Source organism: Eleutherodactylus coqui, chromosome 2 (assembly GCF_035609145.1).
Source record: "Eleutherodactylus coqui strain aEleCoq1 chromosome 2, aEleCoq1.hap1, whole genome shotgun sequence".
NCBI classification, from domain to species: domain Eukaryota; kingdom Metazoa; phylum Chordata; class Amphibia; order Anura; family Eleutherodactylidae; genus Eleutherodactylus; species Eleutherodactylus coqui.
Genome location: NC_089838.1, coordinates 68678007 through 68698921, shown reverse-complemented (window position 1 = coordinate 68698921; position 20915 = coordinate 68678007). Strand labels below are relative to the sequence as shown.

The following is a 20915-nucleotide window of genomic DNA, read 5'->3' as shown; positions in this document are numbered from 1 at the left end:
TTTACTGATCCAACTCATTTCTATGCAGTAGGTGTAGCCTATGACATTTCCACAGATTAGATTTGTATCGGCATGGAGTTTTCTTCTACAGCATGTGAATCTGGCTTTGTAAAATCTAATATCCATGCATTAAACTTTGTTACATATTGTCGGTGTGGAATTCCCAATAAACTCACTATGTATTGGCATAGACAAAGGTAATGCAGCAGTGGCACATAATGCACGGGATACAGGTTTCTGGTATTAGCTATTCAGTTTAGAAGACTGCACAGTTTATGCTCAAGGTGGAAATTTCGCTATACGGGGCCTTCCAGTATTTTACCAAGAGTAAGTCTTCTACTGTGCATTATTTCTTTTACAGGTCAACTGTATGTTATGGACTACGCCCCTCGCCAAAACAAGTCAGGTATTGGATTTTTGTATTTCTGACTTGCTGGCTCATTCATTAGCATCAGACTCACAACATAGTCCATGGAAACCATTTGCATTAATTCATAGCTTTATGTCAGCTTTTCATGTTCTTGTTACATTGGGATAGCTTTAATAGGGGGTTTCCCCCACGAAAAGTAAAAAGAGAGAGAAAAAAGTTGCTACCATGTTAGCCAGTGGAATAACATGTTACTGCCCTCAGTAAGAGAAACAAAATCATCTTGTAGATGGGATACTTTTTAATGGTGAAGAAAAATACATTTTTACAGCAAGCTTTCAAGCTATTTAAGCCCCTTCATCAAGCCCGATGAAGAGGCCTAAGTAGTCTCAAAAGCTTGCTGTCATATTATTTCCTTTTGTTGGCCATTAAAAGGTATCCTATATACTAGATGATTTTATTTTCCATGACATTAAGTTATTCCCTAGCCACATAATGCAGGATAAATAGCTGATGGTTAGATACTCTAAAACCACTTCCATTAGTTCTTTTCCTTCAGGTTCCCATTACTTTTTGACTCTCAGAATAGTGCACTATCCCACCCCAAATTTGAAACCTGACTGACCAAACCTATGGGGAAAGAGGAACTGATCATGATGGATCATAGCAGATAATGACAAATCAGATCCATCATGGATCCTGTAAAAACAAAAGCTAGATCCCTAATTTCGGGGGCATAGGCTGAGAAATTATTTTTTTGGAAGGAAAGGGGGGGGGGTGAGAAGGGGGTGCTAAATGATTTGTTAGAGTTTGATACATATTCACATATACCGCACATTTCAACATTCATACATAACATATAACAACTATTGACCAAATAATACTAAACCGATTTATTCATGTCCACAACTTCCCATGCCACAACCCTCTAAATAGCATGGAACCATGGCTTGTTGAGTTCAAATATAGATCATATAAAGGGATCCAGTCTGATGATGTTGGCTGTGCTCATTGCTTTTATTTGTGTTTTGTTGCATGCAAGCCTATATATTTGTATGCATTGTTAGATGTCTTAATTGGATGCACGCTTTATATTTTGTAGATGTAGCATAGTATTTAAGGTGTAACTTCACACCTTCCAAGAGGTGGAATCAGTCCCCTTCACCTTTAACCTGATCAGTTTGGTATGAAGTTTGCAGATCACTCCTTATAAGCACTCCATTGAAATCAAGGGCCAACACCCCGGCAAGACAGAAAACACTGTACGCATTGCAGCAGTCTATGGTTTATATTTATGGTGGACATAAAGTTACAATTCTGGTCTCTTTTGAAGCAGACTCCAATAACAGAAATAAGGTCCCTCTTGTACATACATTTCATTGTGATTTTTTGGTGTAAAAGACCCCAGAAATTGACAAATGATAGAGAGGTGTGAGCTACAGATGCAGCGGCAGATAATATGACACACATCAAATTGATTTACCGCATTGTAGCACATTCTAGTTAAAAGAACCCCAAACATTGATGGAAACCTATTACAACAAAACTCTATACTCACCTCTTGCTTGCCAGGCTGCTCCCCCATTAACCCACATGACCACTGCAGCCAATGGGCGGCCAACAGGGATGTGATCAGTGACATCCCATTCAGGGATTGCACATTAGAAGTCCACGTGACAGGTTTACAGGATGTCACCAGACCTGCTGGCTGAGCAATGTCACCTGTCAGATGACGCAGCGCCAGACTGCCGAAATAAATGTCCAGTGCTGCGGTGAGTATATTTCTTTTATATAGTCTTGGGCATGGGGAGTCCAAAACTATGTAGAAGGAACGAAAGATGAGAGGGAAAAAGAGGGAGTGGAGCATGTGCTTGAGAGTTCTAAAGTCTATAAACTGATGTTTTGGTTTGCGGATTTGATTTTATTTTCTTCTCCCTCTATTCTATATATGGGAGCGAGATTGATCGATTCCTGACAAGTCTAACAGGATGCAGCCAGTCCATAAAACCTCACACCTTCCCAGGAGGACGTGCAAATATATGGAATAAATGTAGGAAAAAAGTAGTTGTAGGCGCAATCCCTTTTCTTACAGAGGCACGAGATGTATTTCTAAGCTCCACTCTTCTGTTGTTATGAAGAATTAATCCAAAACACAATAGACGAGTTTTGGGGCCGTTGCGCCCATTCCTCAGCATTTTATATGGGAACACATAGCCAGCATTGGTGTGTTCTCTTTACAGATTCGCGCAAGGAAATCCCACAGCATTTACAGTAGCAGCAAAGTGGATGAGATTTGGTAAATCTCGTTCACAAGCTACGGAAATAATCCGCACAATTGATAATTGATATGCGGTGCCGATTTCAGTTCTGCAGCATATCAATTTTATGCTTCATAAAATCCACACCCAGTGGCTCGTGTTTGGAGGCGGGCTTTCCATTTCTGCAGCGGAATGCCTATTGCGGACATTCCACCGCAAATCAGCCCCCATGTTAACACAGCATAAAAGACATAAACAGTAACGCTGTTTGTTATTGGTTAGATTGTGTTTGTCAATAATTGTGACTTTGATACCAATAAAACCACATTTTGTTCTGTGTATCCAAGACAGAAATACATATTCTTGCAAATGTATGTCCAGGTTGGAATATCTGCAACGGTCTTGATGTCGCCAACAACTTTCTTTCCCACAGGGAAACATTGTGGTTGCATTGCATTAACAGTATTGTCACAATTTTATCACATGGGTATCCAAACGTTATGTGTAGTCATAGACTTAAGTTGTGCCTCCTATGATCCACTTTAGGCATTTTGCCATCAGGTTTATGCTACCTGAATTACGGGCAGCATGAACCCAGAACAGGTATGCCGATTCCCACCATTATGTATTATTCTGAAAACAGTGTGGCATTTCTAAAAAATATATACTTTGAAGTTTGACTTGGCAATGGACCTCCGATTCACAGAGGTAGGCCATTCCGGTCTCTCCCCTCCCACAGCACAAAAGGGGAGAGAGCTGCCAGTCTACATGCTGTGGGTAAGGAGAATCCAGCACTGCCCGCCTTCGTGACTCGGAGCTCGATTTCCTACTAAAACCCTTTTAGCATATGCACCTCTGTGTGTTAAATCCGGACTGTTCTAGGTTGTTTATCAGCTTTATTCACCTACAGGCTGCACATTCCATGTACTTCGAATTGGACAGAGTATTACCAGACCAAAGCATTGTAGCCCTTCAATTCCTCCCAGCAAAGACAGATGGGTCATTCCACATCAATTGGACCAATTTTCAAAATCGTCCCCACTCGACCGTCTCCGATTTTGCTGAAAATTTACTCAGATATATGTATATGTTTGAAACGAGGTTCTGTGAAGTTTTAGCTCCAGATCTTAAATACCTGTGGCACTGTCGCCTTTACACTGGAGGTCCCACTGAGCTCGCGGCTTCAGCTACAAGGATTTTGCAAACTTTGGCACATAGGCATTATAGAAATATACTGGCTATGATGCTGAAATTGGACATACTAGCTCAACTTTTGCTGGTGAACACAAAAAAATTAGTACCGGCTATCACAAAAGAATATATCGGCCACAATTTTGTGTCAAAGTAGCTTGAAAATCACGCCGCATGACATTTACACCAAACTTTGGCCAAGTATAGCTCAAGACCAAAAACGACTTGTAACCGGTGCTTTGCTCTGTACACCAAACAGCTACATGGCGTTGCACTGCTGCAATATCACGGTCAAAGCATATGTATTTGTGAAGATATTCACACCCACATATGATGAAAAATGTTAAATGATCAAATCTGACCTATTTTTAAGGTCAAATATCTAAAAAAGGGTACCCCTCAAATCTATTTATTTTGATATCAGTCGAAAGAGCAAATTTTTCTCTACAAGGATCATCATTTTATTTTTTGGAGTCTTTCAGTTTAAGAAAAGAAAAATGCCACTGAACATGGCGTTTTTAAACATACGCAATGAATGATAAATGCACTATTCAAACCCTTGCGTTGGTCCATGGTGGTTATACCACTACCAATTCCCTAAGAATTGGTATTATAATCCTATTAAGAATTGTAATAATGCCAAATCTGAAATTTCAGTCGACGACCATGATGCATTAATAAATTTCATGCATCCTCATGGACCAGCTAGCTTCTTTCACTGGCCTGTGAGAAATGATACCTGCTGGATTCCTGAGCAGTCAATCATTGCAATACTGCCAGCACCAGCTGCAACAGCAATGGGACGACAATACAGCTTCTTGGAGCCAATTATGTTGCAAATTCAGCAACAGTTCCAGACCACTTAGACTGAACATTATGGCTTGGGAACCAACAAAAGAGACCCAATATTAGGCTTGGGATCCTAGGCTAAGACACCCACCCTCAGGCTTCGGAACCTGTGATAAAGAGACCGCCCGTGGCTGGCCTTACACGGCTATCGGGCGTGGCCCCTAGGCGATGGGGCTGCCAATTCTCAAAAGATTTGGCATTATTACAATTCTTAATAGGATTATAATACCAATTCTTAGGGAATTGGTAGTGGTATAACCACCATGGACCAACGCAAGGGTTTGAATAGTGCATTTATCATTCATTGCGTATGTTTAAAAACGCCATGTTCAGTGGCATTTTTCTTTTCTTAAACTGAAAGACTCCAAAAAATAAAATGATGATCCTTGTAGAGAAAAATTTGCTCTTTCGACTGATATCAAAATAAATAGATTTGAGGGGTACCCTTTTTTAGATATTTGACCTTAAAAATAGGTCAGATTTGATCATTTAACATTTTTCATCATATGTGGATGTGAATATCTTCACAAATACATATGCTTTGACCGTGATATTGCAGCAGTGCAAAGCCATATAGCTGTTTGGTGTACTGGTCAAAGCACAAATTACCAATGGTTTTTGGTTTTGAGATATATTTAACCAAAGTATGGCTTAAGTTTGCAAAATCCTCGTAGCTGAAGCCGCGCGCTCATTGGGACCTCCAGTGAAAGGGCAACAGTGTCCCAGGTATTTGATATCTGGCCCTAGAACTTTACAGAACCTCGTTTCAAACATACATGTACATCCTTATAAATTTTCAGCAAAATCGGAGATGGCCGAGTGGGGACCACTGGTCCACTTGGCATGGAATGACCCAGATAGAAAAGTGCAGCTTAACAAACTTGAATATCTTAGGGCTCCTTCACACTGGCGAGAGAGATATCGCCCTCAAAACCCTTCTGTTAAACCCCTAAATGCTAGGCGTATTCATCTGCAGCAGCACCGGCCCCATTGAAAACAATAGGAGAACATTGCGATCCCCTGCTGTTGCTGTGACAGCTGCACCAGGGGATTCCTTCGGTCCCGCAGGAGGGGATCACAGTCGTAGCAGGGGATCGCAATGTTCTCCCATTGTTTTTAATGGAACCGGTGCGGCCTCTGCCCACGGCTCAATTGAAGACATTGGCCAATATCGCAAAAAGAAAGAGCATGCTGCGATTTTTTTTTCCACGCATCACAGGAGTGAAAACTTCGCAAATGAAAATGAAACCTTTGAAAACGATTGGTTTCATAATCATGTGTTTTTACTCACTCTCGCATCCCGAGAAAATTGCGCGATTTTTTCGTCAGTGTGAAGGAGCCCTTAGTGTGGGTTCACACCAGCGGTTTGACTTTCTGTAATAATTCCGTCTCTCGGTTCTGTTTTTGGAGCAGAAAAACGGAATTAAAATGAAAATAAATCTTTCCGTTCCTTCACCATTCAATTCAATAGATTTTCAAAAAAACAGAAAAGGAGACGGGAAGCTTTCAGTTTGCTAAAAACGGAAACCTAATTGAACAGAAGCAAATTAAAAGCTTTGAGTTTTCAGGGTTTTTTTGAAAACCCATTAAAATCAATTGGGAAAAGATGGAAACGTTTTATTTAATTTTGTTTCTCTGCTTCAAAAATGGCGCAGAGAGACGGAATTATGACTGAAAGTCAGACCCCTGGTGTGAATGCAGCTTTACACAAACAGCATTACAAGCTGTCTGTGTCTGTGTAGAGAGAGATTCTAACGCGCAATATCGCTGTGGTTTCTTGCTACAAAGTCGCGTGACTTTGCAGCACCACATGTGAGGATTTTCGGCGGTGGGGGACGACCTTGAAATATAAGTCTTACCCGAAAAACAGCCACAGCTAAAAAAATTTAAAAAGTATACATCACCTAGACGCACTGTCCGTGGCTCCACTGCAGCTTCTTCCTGGTCCCCGATACTGGTCTTCTTTTTCTCTTCTGGCCAGGGATTGATAAATTCCCGCCTCCTGGAAGCGCTGGCTGTGATTGGCTAACGCTTAGCCAATCAGAGCCAGCACTTGATGAATGGCTGTGATTGGTTCATCGAGCACTGGTTGTGATTGGCTAAGCGTCAGCCAGTCAGAGGTAGCGCTTCCAAGAGTCGTGGATTTTTCAATCCCCAGCCAGAAGAGAAGAAGAATGCAAGTGTCTGGGACCGGGAAGAAGACGCGGCCAGGCGATGTATGTGTATTTTTTTATTTTTTTTTATGCAGCTAGGGCTTAGTTTAGGGCTTTGACAGTAGGATCTCCTACTGTCAAAGTTGCATCACACCACATAAAAATATAAGGGAACATTTTGTGATTCCCTGGATTTCTGCATTGATTACTTATAAAATGTGGTTTTATTGTTATCCAAGTCACAATTATAGACAAACACAATGTAACTTAACTTATATCACACAAACTGTTGTACCGCTAGTGTCTTTTATTGAACATGATCACTAAGCATTCACAGTGCATGGAGAAAAGTTAGGGAAACTTTGTGTTAAAGGTTTTTTTTTCGTTACAACAAAATCCTCTCCACCGGCTGGGCCCAGCCTAAAATAAGAAAGGAGGGCATACTCACCTCTCTTGGAGTCCTGGGACATGTGATTGAGAGCCAACAATGGTATCAGCGGCAACTTCCGGATAGTTGATCTGGCGGAAGTCCTGTGTCTGCTGCAGCCAAGTAGAGGCCTCAGCATCACCATACATTCTTACCAGGAGTATGTACAGTGATGCTGCAGCCTCTTCTTGGCCACAACGAACACATAACTTCCACTGGGCTGTTTACCTGGAAGTTGCCGCTGATCCCAGCAATGGCTTTCAACTGTGTCTCGTGGCTCTAGGAGAGGTGAATATGCCCTCTTTTCTTATTTTAGGCCAGGCCCAGTTGGTGGTCGGGGTTTTGTTATAGCGACAAAACTCCTTCAGTAACATCCAAAAAACTAAGTTGTATTTCACTTAAGGAGATGAGATTGTAAGTGTGGGTTTCACGGATATTTGCCCATCAAATAAAAGCACACAAATCCTGGTTACTGACAAATTTCTTCTGAAGAAGAAATATTGGTTAGTGTGAACTATGCTTTGATGTAAAAAACTTTCAGGAGATGTGTCATAGAACAAAACACCATTCCTGCAAGTCAATGTCAGATCCTTTAACAAGCCTTGTGACAATAATTGAGAATTATGAGCCAAAGCCAGAAGAATCTTCTTCAGAAGATAAAGATCACCATGCACAGACAGACTGTTTTGGGATGATTGCTCCTCATCAATGCACAGTAAGTTTTTTTTTCTGACAAGCCTATAGATCATGGGTCAAGAACAGTATTGTTTCTCCTTAGAGAAGCATTGTAGAGGCAGTATTCCATTTGCCATTTGCATATTTCCAGAGGAGCATGGGTGGCCTTATAAAGCTGGGTTCACATGGGCGGAATTGCCATGGGATATTCGTGAGGACTTTCCACATGGAAATCCCGCCAGCAATCTTAAACCTGAGCCAAAACAGGAAAGTGGATGATTTGCAAAAATCTCATCCACACACTGTGGACAAGCTGTTGTGGCTAAGCCGCGATGAAACTGACAATGCGGTGCGGAATTCAAAGCCGCAGCATGTCAATTGTATTGCTGTTTCCACTGCGGGCTATGGGAGGAGATGGCAGTAGCGGAATATAGGCGGCAAATCCGCTTCAAAACCCACGCTGAACAGTGTGGGTTTTGAAGCTGCCTTTCTGCCACAGAAATCTTGCAGAATTTCCATGCAGTCCTGCTGTGGACATACCGCAAGATTTTCGCGGGATTTACGCCCGGTATGACCGCAGCCTCAGTTTCCTCACACCATCTAGATCCTCTCCTTAAGGAGAAGCAATACATTTCCTGACCTATGTGTTATAGAGACACACAAAGGTGGAAAAGGCTGCAAAACAATCGCTGAAGACCTGTATAGATAAACCCATGGTTAGATAAATTATATACCAATGGAGAAAATTCGAGACTGTTGCTACTGTCTCTATGAGTTGGTATACTTCAACAGTACAACAAGCAATCTTCAAAGAGAAGAAAAAGAACCAAAGGATAACAGCAAAAACATACAGAAGACTACCAACTGTATCTGTTCATGTATTTACTATTAGAATAACACTGAACAAGGATTGTGTTTAGGATTAGAGATCAATGAGGAAATGACTGATGTAAAAAACATACATTTCAGCCCATCCCAAGTTTGCCTGAGACCGCCTGGATGTTCTACAATGCTTCTGTGAACATATTCTGTTACAGATGAGACAAAAGTTGAACCTTTTAGCACAACACTATGTTTGAGATAAAAAAAAAATACTACAGACTTACAACAGAACCTCATCCCAAATGGGAAGCATGGTGGAGGGCGCATCATGGTTTGGAACTGTATTGCTGCCCTGGAGGCCTTGTGATCATTGATGGAGCTATGAATTCCATAAAAACATTTTACAGGCGAATGTAAGGGCAGCAGCCCATGGTCTCAAACTGAAGAGAAGCTGGGTGATGCAACAAGACAATGGCCCAAAGTGTGATTGTTCTCAGTAGGAGAAACAAATTATTCTTGTAGATATGATGCCTTTAATGGTTAACATAAAGAGATGATGTTACAGCAAGCTTTCGAACCTACTTTGGGTTCTTCCTCAGGCAGTCTAAGTAGGTTTGAAAACTTGCTGTAACATTATCTTTTTGTTAGCCATAATAGGTGTCATATCTACAAGATCACTTTGTTTCTCTTAAGGTCCTTTTACATGCAACGATTATTACTCACAATTTGTTCAAACAATGGCTTTTAAGCGATAATCGTTGCGTGTAAACGCTTCCATCTTTTACTCTTCGGCTGAGCGATGAGCTTAAAATCCATCATTCAGCCAGAGAGAGATAGTAGGGACCACACACTGTGTTCTCCATGGGAGCAGCTGATTACATTGTATTCAGCTGACAGCCCTTGGCAGCCCATGGGAAGACAATGCAGCTGAGTGCAAAGTCCAAACCACATGCTGGGATTTGCAAACAGCTGCTGGAGACTCATTTACATGCAAATGAAGGTAATAAACTGCTAATGGACATTAGTGTCCATTAGCAGTTTATGCAAAACAATCACTAAAACTGTCAATCTTTCAATCATTTGAAAGATTACCTTTGCATGTAAATGAGCATTTACTGAGAACAATCACATTTTGCTCTACTAGCTAATGGCCCATTTAGATGGGACGAATGTCGGGCAAACGATGCCCGACACTTGTCCCCGCACATACTAGCTCCTGTGCTGCTGTACAGCAGCTAGTATCGCTGGCTCACAGCAGGGCGGCTAGAGGAGATTTCACTCTTCGGGCTCCCCCGCCCCTCTCCATTGACTTAACATAGCGGCCGTTCAATACTGGACAGCTGCTATTTACACAGAACAATGATCGTTCAGCTCAACGTCCATCATTTATATTACATAAGCGATGAGCTGATTGCTCAGTGTGAATACCAGCCGTCCGGTATTGAACAGCCCCTATGTTAAGTCAATGGAGAGGGGCGGGGGAGCTCAAGGAGTGAAATCTCCTGCAGCCTCCCCACCCCCTGCTGGCTGCTGTGTCATAGAGCCAGCAATACTAGCTCCGATGCAAAAGCATGAAGCGAGTGTATGCAGGCACGAGTGTCGGGCATCGTTTGCCCAACATTCGTCTCGTCTAAATGGGCCTTCACACAGTTCCAAACTCTTTTCTAATGACCCGAAGCACAAGGAATGGCTCAAAATGATGATTTGTGCTTTGGAATATCAAGACAGAGCCTTGTACTAAACCCTATTGAAATTCTATGGCATGACCTGAAAAGGGTTGTACACGCAAGGTATCCAAGAAATATTGATGAAACACATTGGCAAGAAGGAATGGTCCAGAATTCTTCATAAACATTGCACAAATCTTAGTTGCAGCTACATTAAATGTTTGTCAGAGGTAATTACTGCTTAAGGGTGATCTACAGGTTACTAAATTCAAGGGTTCAGCTTACCCTATCTCCTTGCACTGTGGGTGATTATGTAATGTGCTCATTAAAAGACACATAATGGGCATGGTTTCTCCTTGTAGATCATGCAGTTTGTATGCAAATTGAAGATGGTATAATGCCTTAGCACACCACTGTATGGTTCAACAATAAGGGCTTAAACAGACGAATGTATTACGACGAGATTTTGCGCATGGGAATGGGGAAAATAGAACCTCACTTTTTTTTGCGCCCGTTTTCGCAGGTGCAAAAAAATAGGACTTGTTCTTACTCACATTTTCGCAAACAAGCACATCTGCACGTGCATGTATGCGCTAAACGCAGCGTATACCAGCGATTTCCGGCATCATGTTAGGCTAATCAGCCTTTTAAATCAGGGCGGGTGATTCCCCCGCCCATGTGAACGAGCGGTGCCTGCATAAATGAGCTCAGTATTTGTGCAGGCATGGGCGCAAAATACACTTCTTCACTGCGCAAAGATATTCCACAGTAAATCCTGCCATGTGGACAAACCCTTAGAGTATGTTCACACATAGCAGAAATGTTGAAAATTTTCCGCTGCAGAACTGGCTGTGGAAAATCCGCAACATGTTAGAGTACCAGCAAAGGGGATAGGATTTCAAGAAACGTCCAAAAATGCCAGAAATCAAAACACATTATATATATAGTACCTTTTAGTCTTCACTATGAAATTACAGTAACTTCTGGCTGCAAAAACAAAACACAGTTGAAAATAGAAGTGAAAACGTCACAAAAAATGCAAGAGAACGCTGTGTGTGTGTCTAGTCTTAAACTCCCACGAAAGCAAGTGGGGTTAAGCACTTCTGTATGGCCATATAAATGCACTTTGTAATATACATCGTGCATTAAATATTGGCCATACAGAAGTTACATACTTACCCCCTCCGGTGTTGGCGTCCCCGTCTCCATGGCGCCAACCGAAGCCTTCTTCTGCCTGGATTAGACGCACTTGCGCTGTCTGCCCTCTTCTGCCCTCTTCTGTCCCGCATGCGCAGAAGACCTGTTCGGCGCGAGCACGCCGGAGCGGCCCCTTCAGCGGGACAGAAGAAGCAGACAGCGCAAGCGCGTCTAATCCAGGCAGAAGAAGGCTTCGGTTGGCGCCATGGAGACGGGGACGCCAACACCGGAGGGGGTAAGTATAGAACTTCTGTATGGCCAATATTTAATGCACGATGTATATTACAAAGTGCATTTATATGGCCATACAGAAGTGCTTAACCCCACTTGCTTTCGCGGGACAACCCCTTTAATGTGTAACTTTTGGGTTCTACTAAAAAATGCTATTATTGTGGTCAGTAATCATGATCATACACAAGTTCTGCTCCTTCTCTGCCTGTCATTGTTTCCTCAGAGGTACAGTGCATTCGGAAAGTCCTCAGACGCTTTTAACTTTTTTTTTACATTTTCCTAAATTATGGCCTTGTACAAATTGAAAAAAAATCTAGTTTTCTACCATCATTTTGCACTCAATACCCCATAGTGACAAAGTGATATCTTTTTATAAATGAAAAACTATAATTTTGCATTGACGTAAGTATTTACACCCTGTACTCAATACTTAGTATTCACCTGGCAACGATCACAGGCTCCAGTCTTCTTGAATATGATGCTACAAGGTTTGTGCACCTGGATTTAGAGATTTTCTGCTATTATTCTCCACAGATCCTCTGAAGCTCTGACAGGTTGGATGGTGGCTGTCTGTGGACAGCCAATTTCAGGACTCTCCTGGGAGATGTTCAATTGGGTACTAGTCAGGACTATGGCTGGGCCACTCTAGGACGTTCACAGAGTTGTCCCTAAGCCACTCCTGTGTTGTCTTGGCTGCATGCTTAGGGTCATTGTTTTTGTGGAAGGTGAACCTTCTGTCCAATCTAAGGTTCCTTGCACTCTAGATCAGGTTCTCCAATGAGGTTTCCATCAACCCTGACCCGTCTTCAGCCAGCGACTGAAAAACACCCCCACAGCATGATGCTGCCACCGCCATGCTTCGCTGTAGGGATGGTATTGGGGAAGTGATGAGCAGTGCCTGATTTCCTCCAAATACAATGCTTGGAAGTGAGGCCAAAAAGTTCAATCTTGATTTCATCAGACCAGAGAATCTTGTTTCTCAAAGCCTAAGAGTAGGTGCTTTCTCGCAATCTCCAAGCAGGCTTTAATGTATCTTTAACTAAGAAGAGTCTTCTTTCTAGCCACTCCACCATAAAACTCAGATTAGTAGAGTTCTGCAGTCATGGTTGACCTTCTGGAAGTTTCTCCCATCTGCACACAGGATCTTGGGAACTCAGACAGAGTGACCATTGGGTTCTTACCAAGGCCCTTCTCCCCCAATTACTTAGTTGGGTGGGTCGGCCAGCTCTAGGAAGAGTCCTGGTAGTTTAAAACCTCTTCCATCTAAGAATTATGGATTCCATGTTCTTGGGAACTTTTAGTGCAACAGAATTTTTTTTAGTTTTCTCCAGATCTGTGCCTCCACACAATCCTGTCTCTGAGTTGTACAGGCGGTTCTTTCCTTCTCATGGCTTGCTTTTGGCTCAGAAAGAACACAGACAAAAAATTCAGAAGGCAAGTAAAGGAGCAAGAAACACAGATCAGAAACTAAGACAAATGCACAGAGCATGGGAAACAAACAAGGAGAATGGAAGTCCTAACACAGGAAGAGAAATATGATGTCATAGGCATCACGAAAGCTTGGTGGAGTGATACACATAATTGGAATACAAGGCTTGAAGGATACAACTTATTTATAATAAACAGACCAAAAAAAGGGAAGAAGTATTGCATTGTATGTTAGGAAAACATTCGTCTCCACTGAGATTCAAGCTTCAGAGCATGGGAGTTCTGTAGAAACTGTTTGGGTAAGAATACAAGGAGAGAACAACAGAAAGGACACTATTGTAGGCATTTACTATAGGCCGCCTGGACAAGTAGAAGATATGGATGAACTCTTTCTACATCAAAAAAGCATGACATAGTGATCATGGGAGATTTTAACTATCCAGACATTTGTTGGGAATCTCTCTCAGTTTAAAGTAATGGATCTAGCAAATTCTTATCCGCTCTTGCTGACAACTTTATCTTTCAAAAAGTCGAAGAGAAAACAAGGGGATCTGCTATCTTGGACCTAATCCTTTCGAACAGGGAGGAAATGGTTGAGGAAGTAAAGGTGGCTGGGACCTTAGGAGGCCAAGATCATGCTATCCTTGAATTTTGGATAAAAAGGGGAGGAAGAACTGAGAAAACTCAGACCTCAAGGTTGGATTTTAGAAAGGCAGATTTCGATGAATTCAGAAAGAGGGTAGGGAGAATCCAATGGCTGGAAGTTCTTAAGGACAGAAATGTCCAAGAAGGTTGGGAAATATTGCGAAATGAGATTCCCAAAGCACAATCGTTAACAATCCCTAAAAGAAGGAAGAATGTGAAGCATTTAAAAAAAACAGGATAGATGAACACAGAACTTGCACACGTGTTAAAAACGAAAAAAAAATATGTTTATCAAATGGAAAAGAGGGGGAATAGCTAAAGAATATAATGTGCTCTGCAGAAACTGTAGGGCAAGTGTCAGAAAAGCTAAAGCTAATAATGAATTGAGGCTTGCAACATAGACAATAAAAGGAATAAAAAAGAATTTTGGGGGTATGTCAAAAGCAAAAGAAAAGTCAAAGATGCTATTGGATGATAACAAGATGAAAATTGCAAATTGGTTAAGAATGTTGAAGGGCCAAACTTTTAAATACCTATTTTGTATCTGTTTTCTCTCAGAAAGTAGATGGAACATCAACTGATCACCAGGGTGCTATTGGGGTAATAAAAGAATGCAGACTATCTGTAAGCAGAGAGATGGTAAGGGAACACTTAGCTAACTTAAATGAATTCAAGTCTCAAGGTCCAGATGTATTACATCCTAGGATACTAAGGAAAACAGTAAAGGTAATTGCTGAACCACTCGTCATAATCTTTGAAAATTCCTGGAGAACAGGAAAAGTCCCAGAAGATTGGAAAGGGCAAATGTTGTCCCTATCTTCAAAAAAGGGAAGAAGGTAGATCCAGGAAACTACAGGCCTGTGAGGCAGACTTCTATATCAGGAAAGCTCTTTGAACACATTATTAAACAGCTTGTATGCAAGTACTTGGATGAAAATGGAGTAATTAACCAGAGCAAGCATGGGTTTGTAACAAACAAGTCATGCCAGAATAATCTAATTTCCTTTTATGACAGTATCACCGACAGGGTTGATCAGAGAAATGTGGTGGATATAGTTTATCTTGACCTTAGTAAAGCATTTGACAAAGTATCTTATACTATACTTATTGAAAAAATGACCAAATATGGGATTGACAAGGCAACTGTTTGGTGGATTCACAACTGGCTGAGTGATCGTACTCAAGAGTGGTAATAAATGGCTGCACATCCAAGTGTAAGAATGTATCAAGTGGGGTACCACAAGGCTCTGTCCTAGGCCCAGTGTTGTTAAACATTTTCATAAATGATCTGGAGGAGGGAATTGATGGGAAGCTGATCAAACTTGCCGACGACACAAAGCTAGGAGGGATAGCTAGAACTAGGGAAGAGAGAGAGAGAATTCAAAAAGATCTAGAAAAGCTTGAACAGTGGACGGTGACTAACAGAATGGTATTTAACAAAGAGAAATGCAAAGTCCTACATCTGGGTAAGAAAAAATAAAAAAGAACATACACAATGGGAGGAATTGAGCTAAGCAGCACATGTGAAAAAGTCTTGGGTATATTGATAGATCAGACTGAACATGAGTTAACAATGTGATGCAGCAGCCAAAAAGTAAACACAATTTTGGGATATATTGAGAGAAGCATAAAGTCTAGATCATGTGAGGTCATTATCCCCCTCTACTCTTTCTTAGTCAGACCTCACCTGGAATACTGTGTCCAATTCTGGGCACCCCACTTTAAAAAAGACATAGACAAACTGGAGCAAGTTCAGAAAAGAGTTACCAAGATGTTGAGCAGTCTGCAAATCATGTCCTATAAAGAATGGTTAAAGGATCTGGGAATGTTTAGCTTGCAAAAAAGAAGGCTGAGAGGAGACTTAATAGCTGTCTACAAATATCTGAAGGGCTGTCACCGTGCAGAGGGATCAGCCCTATTCTCATTTGCACAAGGAAAAACTTTCTGACAGTGAGGGTGATCAATGAGTGGAACAGGTTACCACATGAGGCGTTGAGTTCTCCTTCAATGGAAGTCTTCAAACAAAGGCTGGACCAATATCTGTCTGGGATGATTTAGTAAATCCTGCACTGAGCAGGGGGTTGAACCCGATGACCCTAGACGTCCCTTCCAACTCTACCATTCTATGATTCTATGCATTGTGAGTTGTGAAAACTTAAATAGACAGGGGTGTGTCTTTTATAATTATGTCCAATCAACTGAATTTACCATAAGTGGCCTCGAATCAAGGTGTATAAACATCTCAAAGGTGATCAAGAGAAATGGGAGCCTCCAGAACTAAATTTCAGTTGTCATTCCAAAGAGTGTGAATACTTATGGCATTGCAAAATGTTCGTTTTTGATTTCTAACATTCAGTTTTTCCTTTTTGGGTATTGAGTGCAGAGTGATACGAAAGAACTAGATACTTTTTTTTAATTTGCACAAGGCCACCATATAACAAAATGTCAAAAAGTGAAAGGGTCTGAAGACTTTCTGAATACATTGTAGATCCTGAACCAGAGAACTATAGTAGTTGTGTCCAGCACTCACACCACACACATTTTTAGGGCTTCAACAGACTAATGCATACGCAAATACGCTCGCCGCTATGGAGCCTATTTGCGCATGAACAAGTCAAAAGTCTTTTCTTTTACAGTTCAAACTCCGCGATATGGCGGGCACAAAAAGTAAAAGCAGAAAGATAGGGCAAGGCCTCTCTTTTCTTGCATGTAGGAATTGCTCGCAAGAAACACGCTTGTGAGAATGAAACCATTGAAATCAATGGCTTTGCTTCATCACATTTGCGGGTGTGATTTTCAAAAACCTCCGAAGTTCTTACATGTAAGTTATGCTAAAACACAACCGTCTGAAAGAGCCCTAAGCATGCTTTTGCACGTACTAGAAGAATATGCATCACAATTCACTCCTGTAACATGTGGATTTTGACAATGATTTGCAAACACTTGCCCGTATACGCAACCACGCTCGCTGCTATGGAGCGTAGTTGCGCATGAACGGGGTTTATTTCCTTTCTCAGGCAGTTCAAACCCCTTGCCATAGTGCAGAAGTTTGAAGAAAGCAGCGGGAAGATAGTGGCTGCTTGAGTCCCGCTAGTGAAAACGAAAACATTGAAATCAGTGGTTTCATTTCGTCCCATTATGTGGGCGTGATTATCTGATTATCACGACCGCATAATGGGACTAAGTCACGCCTATATAAGAAGCCCAGAATTCCATCAGGCATGAAGACTTTGGTTTTCTTCACATGGGCGTGATTTTGTCCCATAATGCGATCATGATTATCATGGCCGCATAACGAGACAAAACGAGACATTATGGGACATTGATTTCAGTGGACTTGCCCTATCTTTCTCACACAGCCTTGGGAGGTGCCAAGCCGAGAGATTAGGTTGCTGGGCTATGTTCCATGATAGGTGAGCAATCTGAAAACTCAACATGTAATATACAGTATTATTTTGTATTTGCCACTGTTCTACCTGCTAAAAAAAATAATCTTGGTATCTGGTGAGAAAGAGACAAGAATTGGGGTAGCAACGCAGTTTCTAGGAAATTTGGCTATCAGGACAAACATTAGAAAAGCTCAAAAAAACTAAGGAAAAGTAAGTTCGCCCAATCCTGCAGCTCATGTTTGGAAGCAGTTTCCAATGCCGGAGAGCGCCTATGGGGCCCCAATGGACCTTTGGAGATATACTGTATATACCCAACTCTTCTTTATAACAATCCCAGCACTTTCATTCATTGCATCATAACAATGATCCAGGTAGTGTAATGATAACAGCGCCTACTAATACAAGCTCCCCAGATGTATACTGGATCAACAGACACACAAAAAAGGTGCTGTCCAAAATATCATTGGCTGACTGGCAGAACTTCATACAATACATTGTGGCTGCTGCAATAGGGATGGCGGATTCCGCAATAGGCATCTGTCCGTGTGCAGCCGGCCTTACATACCTCAGATGATGCAGAACATGAAACATTGTCGCTCCTAACGCTTTTATTTCCACACCAAACCACCATGACAACACGGCCTGATACTGACCTGGTGCAGAAATAAAGTGGTGTGAGCCATATAACGTCTAACGCCTTGTCGTCACTGTGATGAGTGTGACGGGTCGTGGCCCGGACCTCACATGTTACCCTCTCTCATCTGTTTGTTCTCTCACCCTGCATATACATGGTTGGCACCATCACTTTTTGACTCTAGGAAGGACCAAAACTGCTTGTTCTACGGAAGTAAAGCACACAAGAAATTGGTTGCATTGGACCTCTTTCCTTATTAACCCTTGCACTTCTCATTCCAAGGAAAAGTGTTTCTGTTCCTGTACCAGCTGCAATGTGGGGTGAAATGTCATGCCAGCCTGGCTGCGCCAATAGCTGCGGTCTGCTTCGTTCTCGTTTAATCTAAACACATCCATGGAGGAGGATGAGGATGGAGCAGAGACACGGCTGGCCAGGCATGCATCACACCTGCTTCACACGTGGCCTAAACTGCACTGGTGTGAAACTACTCCTTGCCTCCTTTGTCCTTCTCCCGGCCCCTCCTACGCCCATTGCAAATGCAGAGAAAAGGAAGTTCCACGAAGCTCTGTTCTTTCAACTACAGAGGAACACAGCTTAGAGGGAAGCACTAATAAAGGACTTAAACAGACTAACGTATTCGCAAATACGCTTACCAAAATGCAGCGTTTTTGCATATGAACAAGTTACACCCGCAAAAAAACATTTTCTCGCACGAAGACCCCTGCAAACACATTCATCTGTTTAAGCCCAGAGGGTGTTGTGTTTGTAAAGCTTTGATCAACTACGACACAGTGCGGAGCCTTATGGTGGCACACATAGCCCCTACAGCTTGTAGTATAGACTGAGGACACTCCATACGGGAAGCTCTTTAATTCTTAATTTTTTAATTATTGGTTTTAGGGTGTCTTATTTCTTTTCATAGGTTTCTGCATTTCTTTCCTATGTACCACTAACTTTCTTTTTTCACTTTCTGTATGTTGGTAGATAAGTTTAGGACCAGTACTAATACTCTATCCACTGTATAGTACAATTGCATATCAAGCACCATTGAATATCAGTACCATTAAAGGGGTTGTCTGGGACTTTGGGATTTTTTTTCTATTGATTATATCGATTAATAATCCTCAGCATAGTTCATCGGTCGCGGTCTGCCGTTGATCAGCTGATTCCTGACACTGCTGTTAGTATGAGCAGCATAGGAAGCAGATGCGTTTTGGGGCAGCTTGGTTTGGCAGTGCAGGCGCAGTTCCCATTGAATTCAATAGCAGCTGCGCCTGTACTACTAACCTGAGCCAATGCAGTATGGATGGTGTGATCTACTTTCTGTGCTGTTTGTACTGACAGCGGTCCCGGGAGTCAGCTGACCAGTGGGTTTCCCAAGTGGTGGACCCATGACGATCTTCTAGTTATGACCTATCTTGAGGATACATCATCAATTGGAGAAATCTCCAAAGCCTGGGACAACAAATAAATTACAAATAATCTGTATAATGTACTTTCCTTTTTAGATAAATACCATAAGAAATTCCCCTGTGAACCGCACATGCCCATATATGCATACATGTCCTATCCTGTTTATTTAACTGTCCCTTATTCTTGGGAACAGGATTAGGCTATCAGAGGGTATGTGTCAATTTACAGTAGAGGGAATGTAGGGCTCATAGGATAGGCATAGCATAGGGAAGTTTAAAGAATTTGCAGTGCATTCGGAAAGTCTTCCGAACATTTACCCTTTGTTTAACATTTTCTTGGTTGTGGCCTTGTGAAAAAAAATCTAACATTTTGCCGAACATTCTGCACTCAATACCCCATAATAACAAAGTGTAGATAGAATGTTAGAAATCTTTGAAAACTTCTAACAATATTGTATGCTGGATTTACTCTTAATAAAAACAGAGGTGTGGGGCTTAAAAATATGTCCCTTGCCACCTGGGAAGGTGTGATATTTTGTGGACTGGCTGCACCCTCTCATCTCACGCCCATATATAGAATAAAGGGAGGAGAGAATAAAATTCCCAAACCGAGACACTGCTTTATAGAGTTTGAAACTCTCAAGTACATGCTCCACTCCTTCTTTTTTCCTCTTATCGTTCATTAGCTACCTCTCTTACCAAGGCCTTTACTTAGTTTGGTGGGTGAGCCAGCTCTAGGAAGAGTCATGGTTTTTCCAAAAGCCTTCCATTTAAGGATTATGAAGGCCACTTTGCTCTTTGGATCTTTCAGTGCAGCAGAAATGCTTTTGCAGCCTTCTCTTGATCTGTACCTCCACACAATCCTGTCTCGGAGCTCTACAGGCAGTTCTTTCCTCCTCATGGCTTAGTTTTGGCTCTGATATGCATTGTGAGCTGCAAAACCTTACATAAACAGGGGTGTGTCTTATAAAATGATGTCTAATCAACTGAATTTACTACAGGTGGACGACGTTTAAGGTGTAGAAACATCTCAAAGATGATCAAGAGAAATGTGAGGCTTTAGAGCTATATTTCAAGTGTTGTACCAAAGGGTCTGTATATTTATGTCAATGAAAAATGTTATTTTTTCATGTTTTTCAAAATTACAAAGATTTATAACAATTTTTTTTTCACTTTTTCATTATGGGGCATTGAGTGCAGAATGATGGGAAAACACTTTTTTTTTTTTTGCGCAAGAGATAGGGTCTGAATAGTTTCCCAGGGGTTTCGTTTCTCTTTACGTAGAGCACCCAAAGAGTGTGTGGAGACACCTAGGGGGTGAGTGGGTAGGGGATGGAGGGGGGGAAGGGAATCATCTCTCTCCAAGAAGAGCACTCAGAAAGGTGTGAGAAGACACCTGAGAGGTGAGTGAGGAGGCTTATAAGGCCATGCAATACATGCTCCTCTGGGTAGTTTATGCAAATAAGGAAGATGGGACAATACCTCTGCAGCACCACCTATTGGATGGCTGCATTCCTGCAAATTAATGTACGACTCTTTGACAAGTCTGTAAAACAATGATTGGAAAGAC

The 20915-nt window shown here is 41.8% G+C and overlaps 1 protein-coding gene across 3 annotated transcripts in view; it reads left to right on the top strand.

Moving 5' to 3' along the window:
• The window catches only part of KCNIP1 (potassium voltage-gated channel interacting protein 1), a 342826-nt gene that overhangs the window by 249665 nt on the left and 72246 nt on the right, over positions 1-20915 (top strand). The window contains exon 2 of one of the 3 annotated variants that reach the window (XM_066591091.1): positions 362-406. The exons of the other annotated variants lie outside the window; for them this stretch is intronic. Coding sequence (XP_066447188.1) covers positions 362-406 — 45 coding nt within the window. The remainder of the gene's footprint in view (positions 1-361; positions 407-20915) is intronic. 3 annotated transcript variants of the gene reach the window in all.